This window comes from Macaca fascicularis, chromosome 1 (genome assembly GCF_037993035.2).
Source record: "Macaca fascicularis isolate 582-1 chromosome 1, T2T-MFA8v1.1".
Classification (NCBI taxonomy): Eukaryota; Metazoa; Chordata; class Mammalia; order Primates; family Cercopithecidae; genus Macaca; species Macaca fascicularis.
The window spans coordinates 203,913,107-203,922,581 of NC_088375.1; the positions used below are offsets into that span (position 1 = coordinate 203,913,107).

The following is a 9,475-nucleotide window of genomic DNA, read 5'->3' on the forward strand; positions in this document are numbered from 1 at the left end:
ATAAATTATACAAATCAAATACTGAATATAAGATAATTGAAAATTATCATTGTTGCAAATATATTGTAATTATTCAACAGTTCTCATATTAGATTCTAGAAAATAACAAGACATTTGGCATCCTGGTCAATCAAGATTTTGAGACCAGCCTGGCCAATATGGCAAGACCACATATCTACAAATTTTTTTTTTTTTTTTGAGATGGAGTCTCACTCTGTCGCCCAGGCTAGAGTGCAATGGCACCATCTCGGCTCAATGTAACCTCTGACTCCCGGGTTCAAGCGATTTTCTTGCCTCAGCCTCCTGAGTACCTGGGACTACATGCATGTGCCACCACGCCCAGCTAATTTTTTGTATTTTTAGTAGAGATGGGTTTTCACCGTGTTAGCCAGGATGGTCTCTATCTCCTGATCTCATGATCTGCCCACTTCGGCCTCCCAAAGTGCTGTGATTATAGGCATGATCCACCACGCCCGGCCCAAAAAAATTTTTTTTCAATCAGCCTGCGTGGTGGCACATGCTTGTAGTCCTAGGTACTGGGGAGGCAGAAGCAGGAAGGTTGCCTGAGTTCAGGAGTTCCAGGCTTCAGTAAGCCGTGATCAGACCACTGCACACCAGCTTGGGCAATTAAGCAAAACTCCATTTCATATTAAAAAAAAAAAAAAAGGCCGGGTACAGTGGCTCATGCCTGTAATCCCAGCACTTTGAGAGACTGGGGCAGGAGGATTGTTTGAGCCCAGGAGTTCAAGACCAGCCTGGGCAACACAGGGAGAACCTGTCACTACACAAAGTATCATGATTAGCTAGATGTGGTGGCACATGCCTGTGGACCCAGCTACTGGGGAGGCTGAGGTGGGAGGATCACTTGAGCCTGGGAGGGCAAGCATCGGTGTGCCATGATCGCACCACAGCACTCCAGCCTAGGTGAGAGAGTGAGACTCTGCCTCTAAATACATACAGACAGACAGACAGACAGACTAAAAAGAAAAAGATTCTTATCTGAGATAGATAATTTTAACTACAGTTGCTGTTTAATATGCAAAATTGTGTGGTCAAGTAGATGAATAGCCAAGAAATTTGGTTTAATGGATTCTTTATCAATGTTTTTCCCCAGTTTTTCTCAAAATCCATCAGTTACAGAGTGTGGAAGTTGAAGGTAAATCCACATCCTGCTCCATCTGCAATGTATTAATGCCATGTTTTGCTAAAACTAGTATCTAAAGTATTTCCTTTTCTTCTGGCAGTGCATCTACTTTCTCCTGAAATCTGGTGATGTAGATGAGTCATTTAGTATGACTGGTGGAAACAAATACTGAAGACAGTGCCTAGATTATAGTAAGCAACTGTATGCACATATTTTAAATGAATAAAATTCCTTTTTCAAAGAAATTTGCGGCACAGACCTCATGCATCCAGGCAGGAGATGGCTGTGACCCGGGCCTCTGCTCCCCAATGGGTGTGGCAGCCCAGAGCCATGGCTCTCGTGAGTTGTTTATGTGGCGCTTGAGGCTACAAGTCCAAGTATCTTCAGCTCAAGAAGCAGTTAGAAGAAGAGATCCCCCTTCCCCCCACCACGCGGTGGCTCACACCTGTAATCCTAGCACTTTGGAAGGCCAAGGCGGGCAGATCACGAGGTCAGGAGTTCGAGACGATTCTGGCCAACATAGTGAAACCCCGTCTCTACTAAAAATACAAAAAAATCAGCCGGGCATGGTGGCGGGCGCCTGTAGTCCCAGCTACTTGGGAGCCTGAGGCAGGAGAATCGCTTGAACCTAGGAGGCGGAGCTTGCAGTGAGCCAAGATTGCACCACTGCACTCCAGCCTGGGCAACAGAACTAGACTCTGTCTCAAAGGAAGAAAAAAAAAAAGAAAAAAAGAAAGAAGAAGATGAGGTCCTCTGGGCTTTGGATATCTGCAGTGAGAGAACTCCCCAGGTCACTGGGTTCTTTGAAGTAATGGTAGCCGGGAAGTTGATTCACTCTAAGAAGCAAGATGATGGCTACGTGGACACAGAAAACAAGTTTCTGAAGCTGGTGGCCGCCATCAAAGCCACCTTGACTCAGGGCTAATGTGCCCTGAAGGCAGAGTCCAAGGACCTTGACCTGGCTCCTCTCAGCAGACACTTCATGACAGGAAGGACTGAAATGTCTCGAGGACGCCTGGTCTCCCCCTGTTCTTGCAGCTGCTGTTGGGGGCAGAGGTTGATGCCCCTGGTCTTTGCCTCTGTGTGGGAGAGTCTGTTAGTATGTGTCTTCCCCAGAATCCACACCGCCCTACCCTTGTTCCCTGATTTCATCAGATCTCTGTGCATACCCCATGTTTCCCCGGTTGTCTACCAGAGTTTGTGGGATGTCCCACCTCAGGCTTCCTTCTCAAAGGGAAGCCAAAAGAGGCGTCAGCATAGGTGAGTCTCTGATTGCGGCAACGTTTGCAACTGTTCACGATTCAATAAATATTGGACGAATTTAACCGAAAAAAAAGAAGAAGAAATTTGCCCTGCTGTCTGGAGAAAAATAAGTTTACTTTATGTATTTATGTATTTATTTATTTTTGAGACAGGGTTCACCCTGTCACCCAGGCAGGAATGTAGTGGCACCATCTAGGCTCACTGCAACCTCTGCCTCCCAGGCTCAAGTGATCCGTTCCTACCTCAGCCTCTTGAGTACCTGGGACCACAGATGAATGCCCCTACACCCCGCTAATTTTCTTCTCCTTTTTCTTTTTCTTTTCTTTTTTGTTTTAGTAGAAATGGGGTTTCGCCATGTTGCCCAGGCTGGTCTCAAACCCCTGAACTCAAGCAATCCGTCCACCTCAGCCTCCCAAGCTGCTGGGATTACAGGTGTGAGCCATCATTCCTGGCCCTCCTTTTTAAATAGTAGAGATGGAGTCTTGCTATGTTGCTCAAGCTGGTCTTAAACTCCTGGCCTCCAGCAATCCTCCTACCTGAGCCTCTCAAAGTGCTAGGATTACAGGTGTGAGCCACTATGCCCGGCCAACAAAATTTTTTTAACAGGCTTTTTTTTTTTTCCCTGGATCTCATGATTTAAATTTTTTTTTTGGCTGCGCACTATGGCTCATGCCTGTAATCCCAGCACTTTGGAAGGCCAAAGGAGGGAGGATCGCTTAAGGCCAGGACCTTAAGATCAGCCAGGGTAGCATGGCAAGACCTCATCTCTACAAAAGAAAAAAAATTTAAATTAGCCAAGTGTGGTGGCGTGTGCTTGCAGTCCTTGCTACTCAGGATGCTGAGGCAAGAGGATTGCTGGAGCCCAGGAGTTCAAGGCAGCAAAGAGCGATGATTGCACCACTCTACTCCAGCCTGGGAGACACGGCAAGACTGCCTCAAAATTAAAAAAAAAAAAAGTTTCGCGGTGGCTCAAGCCTGTAATCCCAGCACTCTGGGAGGCCGAGGCGGGCGGATCACGAGGTCAGGAGATCAAGACCATCCTGGCTAACACGGTGAAACCCCGTCTCTACTAAAAAAAAAAAATACAAAAAACTAGCCGGGCGAGGTGGCGGGCGCCTGTAGTCCCAGCTATTCGGGAGGCTGAGGCAGGAGAATGGCGTGAACCCGGGAGGCGGAGCTTGCAGTGAGCTGAGATCGTGCCACTGCACTCCAGCCCGGGCGACAGAGCAAGACTCCGTCTCAAAAAATAAAATAAAATAAAATAAAATAAACATTTTTTTTTCTGATGTCTGGGGAGAAATTATTTCATGGTTTAGGATTTTATTATTTACAACGTTCTAAAATAGTATCAGTGTCCTCACACCCATTAGAATGGCTACTTTCAAAAAACAGAAAATAAGTGTTGGTGACAATGTGGCGAAAGTGGAACCCTGGTGCACTTCTGGTGAAAATGTAAAATGGTGCAGCTGCTGTGGAAAACAGTATGATGGTTCCTTAGAAAAATTAAAAATAGAAGTTTAAGGCTGGAAGCGGTGGCTCACGCCTGTAATCCCAGCACTTTGGGAGGCTGATGCGGGTGGATTCATGAGGTCAGGAGATCGAGGCCATCCTGGCTAACATGGTGAAACACCATGTCTACTAAAAATACAAAAAATTAGCTGGGCGTGGTGGTGGCAGGCGCCTGTAGTCCCAGCTACTTGGGAGGCTGAGGCAGGAGAATGGCATGAACGCAGGTGGCGGAGCTTGCACTGATCGGGCCACTGCACTCTAGCCTGGGCAACAGAGCGAGACTCCATCTCACAAAAAAAAAAAAAAATAGAAGTTTAACTCTATGATTCAGCAATTCCACTTCTAGGTATACACCCAGAAGAATTGAAAGCAGAGTCTCCAAGATATATTTGTATACCCATGTTCATAGTAGCATTATTTGAAATAGCTAACATGTGGAAATAATCCAAGTGTCCATCTAGAGATGAATGAACAAGCAAAATGTGGTAGATACACACAATGAACTATTATGATTCAGGCTTAAAAAGGAAGGAGATTTCGTAGTATGCTACAACATGGATGAAACTTTAGGACATTATGCTAAATGAAATAAGCCAATCACAAAACGACAAATACTGTATGACTCTACTTATATAAGTTAATGATAATAGTCAAAATCATAGAGACAGAAAGTAGAATGGTGGTTGCCAGGGACTAAAGGAAGGGGTAAATGAGGAATAATTGTTTAACTGGTATAGAGTTTCAGTTTTACAAGGAGAAAATAATAAGATATATGGTGGTGATGGTTGAACACTATAAATGTGTTCAGTGCAATTGAACTGTACACTTAGCCATGGTTCATTTCATCAATTTTATTTTATGTTCTGTTTTTTGTTTTTTAGAGACAGTGTCTTATTCTGTCACCCATGCTGGAGTGTAGTGGTGTGACTGTAGCTCACTGGAGCCTTGACCTCCTGGGCTCAAATGATCCTCCCATCTCAGCCTCCCAAGCAGCACCAAGGGCTGGGTTGGTGGCTCACCCCTGTAATCCCAGCACTTTGGAAGGCCAAGGCGGGCAGATCACTTGAGGTCAGGAGTTCAAGACCAGCCTGGCCAATATGGCCAAACCCTGTCTCTACTAGAAATATGAAAAAAGTAGCTGGGCATAGTAGCGTGCGCCTGTAGTCCCAGCTACTCAGGAGGCTGAAGCAGGAGAATCACTTTAAGCCAGGAGGCAGAGGTTACAGTAAGCTGGGATTGCGCCACTGCACTCCAGCCTGGGTGACACAGCGAGACTCCATCTCAAAGCAAACAAGCAAACAAGCAGAAAAACCAAGTAGCACCAAGCAGGTGTGAGCCACCATGCCTGACTAATTTTTTTTTTTGTTAAGAGAGAGAGATGGGGTCTTGCTATGTTACCCAGGCTGGTTTCAAACTCCTGGGCTCAAGCAGTCTTCCCACCTCAGCCTCCCAAAGTGCTAGGGTTACAGGGATGAGCCACCATGCCCAGCTCATGTATTTTATTTTATTTATTTATTTTTTGAGACAGAATCTTGCTCTGTTGCCCAGCCTGGAGTGCAGTGGTGCAATCTCAGCTCACCATACCCTCTGACTTCCAGGTTCAAGTGATTCTCGTGCCTCAGCCTCCCAAGTAGCTGGGATTACAGGCATACGCCACCACACTCAGCTAATTTTTGTATTTTTAGTAGAGACAGGGTTTCACCATGTTGGTCAGGCTAGTCTCGAGTTCCTGGCCTCATGTGATTCACCTGCCTTGGCCTCCCAAAGTGCTTGGCTTACAGGTATAAGCCACCATGCCCAGCCCATGTATTTTAACATAATAAAAAAAATAGGAAGAAATCATGTCAATGTTATATGCTAATAAACTTTAGCAGTACTTAATATTTGTAGTAATAAAGTTTCTTTCTTTCTTTCTTTCTTTTTTTTTTTTAGACTGAGTCTCTCTGTTACCCAGGCTGAAATACAGTGGCACAATGTTGGCTCACTGTAACCTCCACCTCCTGGGTTCAAGCGATTCTCCTGTCTCAGCCTCCCGAGTAGCTGGGATTACAGGTGTGTGCCACCACACCTGGCTAATTTTTGTATTTTTAGTAGAGACGGGGTTTTGCCACGTTGGCCAGGCTGATCTTGAACTCCTGGCCTCCATCTCCCAAAGTGCTGGGATTACAGGCGTGAGCCACCTTGCTGGCCATAAAGTTTTATAATAATAAACAGTTGGCCGGGCGCGGTGGCTCAAGCCTGTAATCCCAGCACTTTGGGAGGCCGAGATGGGTGGATCACGAGGTCAGGAGATCGAGACCATCCTGGCTAACACGGTGAAACCCCATCTCTACTAAAAAATACAAAAAACTAGCCGGGCGAGGTGGCGGGCACCTGTAGTCCCAGCTACTCAGGAGGCTGAGGCAGGAGAATGGCGTGAACCCAGGAGGCGGAGCTTGCAGTGAGCTGAGATCCGGCCACTGCACTCCAGCCTGGGCGACAGAGCGAGACTCTGTCTCAAAAAAAAAAAAAAAAAAAATAGTAAACAGTTGACATGATACAATTAGCAGGTCCTTACATAGTAATTGCGAAGCTATGTCTGTGTAATTCTCATTTTGCAGATTCTTTTAAATTACATATTTATTTATTTATATTTTGAGACAAGAGTCTCACTCTGTCACCCAGGCTGGAGTGCAATGGTACGATCTCGGCTCACTTCAACTTCTGCCTCCCAGACTGAAGCAATTCTCCTGCCTCAGCCTCCTGAGTAGCTGGGATTACAGGTGCCTGCTACCATGCCCAGCTTCTTTTTGTATTTTTACTGGAGATGAGGTTTCACCATGTTGGCCAAGCTGGTCTCAAACTCCTGACCTGAAGTGATCCATTTGCCTTGGCCTCCCAACGTGCGGGGATTACAGGTGTGAACCACCATGCCTGACCTTTTTAAATTTTTATTTTATCTATTTTATTTTATTATTCTATCTTTATCCCATGACCATTGCTTCCAAGAGGGGACAGAAAGAGAGATGTGGGCTACAGGGTGAGCCTGAAATGACGCCCTGCAAGGAGTGCCCCCAATCATTCTACAGAGTGGCTTCTTTCTACTCTCATTTTCTCTGTCTCTTGAAGTACAGAACCCTATTGGCAGTCTTGTTTTTTCCCAAGGTCACACTGTCTTGGCTTCCTGAAATGCAGTACTATCTTGTTTCATCTATTCCCTTCCTCAAAGCTTTTTTTATTGGTTCTTTTTCCTCTCTTCCTCAACACTACTGCAATGTATCTTTGAATAGCTTCTCTAGTCTATCTTCTTCCACCATCTCATTATTCATTCATTCATTCAATAAGGATACCAGAGGTTTTCTGTTTTTGTTTTTGTTTTTTCGAGAGGAAGTCTTACTCTGTAGCCCAGGCTGGAGTGCAATGGCGCAATCTCAGCTCACTGCAACCTCTGCCTCCCGGGTCCCAGTTCAAGCAATTCTTCTGCCTCAGCCTACCAAGTCGCTGGGATTACAGGCACGCGCCACCATGCCCAGCTAATTTTTGTATTTTTAGTAGAAACGGGGTTTCACCATGTTGGCCAGGCTGATCTTGAACTCCTGACCTTGTGATCCTCCTGCCTCGGCCTCCCAGAGTGCTGGGATTACAGGTGTGAGCCACCATGCCCAGCCTGGATACCAGAGATTTAAAGATGGACCACTCATAGCCCCTTGCCCCTGGCCTAATGGAAGACATAGAAAGGTAAACTTACTATGTTTCAGAACTTATTCTAAATGCTTTCTATGGATTAGCTCATTTAATCCTTACCACACTCAGTGGTGACTTGGAGGAAGGAAATACAATACCTGAGATTTCTGGGATCACTGGGTGAGAGAGAGAAGTCAAATATAATTTTCTTGGCAACTGTGTGTGTCTGGTGTCACTCACAGACATGGGGATTAACAGTAGGTTTGGCGGCCAGGTGTGGTGGCTCACGTCTGTAATCCTAGAACTTTGGAAGACCGAGGAGGTTGGATCACCTGAGGTCAGGAGTTCGAGACCAGCCTGGCCAACATGACGAAACCCAATCTCTACTAAAAATACAAAAATTAGCTGGGCGTGGTGGTGCCTGCCTGTAGTCTTGTCTACTTGGGCAGCTGAAGCAGGAGAATCACTTGAATCCGGGAAGCGGAGGTTGCAGTGAGACAAGATCAGGCCATCGCACTTCAGCTGGGGCGACAGATCGAGACTCTGTCTCAAAACAAACAAACAAACAAACAAACAAAAACAACAGTACATTTGGAGAGGAGGCAAAGATGATATGTGAATGTTTAGATATGTTGGATTTTTGATATCTGTTGGATATTCATGTATGGAAAAGTCTAATAAGCAGTTGGTGGCTGTAGGAGCTGGGGGCTGGGCAGAGAAGTCTGCACTAGTGATTCAAATAGAGCACCATTAGTATATAAATTATAGCTGCATGGATGGAATCTTTTTCATGGATGAAAAAGAAAAGAATCCAGGATAAAAACACAAATAACAGCAATATATAAGATGCAGACTAGGCCGGGCGCAGTGGCTCACGCCTGTAATCCCAGCACTTCAGAAGGCTGAGTTGGGTGGATCACGAGGTCAGGAGATCCAGACCATTCTGGCTAACATAGTGAAACCCCATCTCTAATAAAAATATAAAAAAATTAGCCGGGCACAGTGGTGGGCGCCTGTAGTCCCAGCTATTCAGGAGGCTGAGGCAGGAGAATGGTGTGAACCCGGGAGGCAGAGCTTGCAGTGAGCCGAGATCAGGCCACTGCACTCCAGCCTGGACGACAGAGCGAGACTCCGTCTCAAAAAAAAAAAAAAAAAAAAAAAAAGATGCAGACTAAGGGCCTGGTGCCGTGGCTCACACCTGTAATCCCAGCACTTTGGGAGACCAAGGTGGGTGGATCATGAAGTCAGGAGTTCAAGACCAACCTGACCAACATGGTGAAACCCTGTCTCTACTAAAAATACAAAAATTAGCCAGGCGTGGTGGCAAGCGCCTGTAATCTCAGCTACTCAGGAAGCTGAGGCAGGAGAATCACTTGAACATGGGAGGCAGAGGTTGCAGTGAGCTGAGATCACACCACTGCACTTCAGCCTGGGTGACACAGCGACATGCCATCTCAAAAAAAAAAAAAAAAAGTGCAGACTAAGGCCAGGCACCATGGCTCATGTCTGTAATCCCAGCACTTTGGGAGGCCGAGGTGGGTGGATCACTTCAGGCCAAGAGTTCAAGACCAGCCTGGCCAACGTGGCCAAACCCCATCCCTACTAAAAATGCAAAAATTAGCCAGGTGTGGTAGCACATGTCTGTAATCCCAACTACTCGGGAGGCTGAGATAGGAGAATCATTTGAACCTGGGAAGTAGAGGCTGTAGTGAGCTGAGATTGTGCCATTGCACTCCAGCTTGGGCAACAGAGCAAGACTCCGTCTGAATACCAAAAAAAAAAAAAAAAAAAAAAAAAAAAAGTGCAGACTAGCCAGGTTTGATGACACATGCCTGGAATCCCAGCTACTAGGGATGCTGAGGAAGGAGGATGCCTCGAGCCCAGGAGTTTGAGTCT

The 9,475-nt window shown here is 46.0% G+C and overlaps 1 protein-coding gene across 1 annotated transcript; it reads left to right on the forward strand.

Annotated features, from left to right (window-relative positions):
* The first annotated feature begins 1,474 nt into the window (after positions 1-1,474).
* On the forward strand, positions 1,475-2,111 carry SELENOW (selenoprotein W). Its single transcript, XM_065519655.1, has 2 exons — positions 1,475-1,560; positions 1,898-2,111. Exons 1-2 carry the CDS (start codon positions 1,475-1,477, stop codon positions 2,067-2,069), a joined length of 258 nt encoding a protein of 85 aa, XP_065375727.1. The 3' UTR covers positions 2,070-2,111.
* Positions 2,112-9,475: the final 7,364 nt, after the last annotated feature.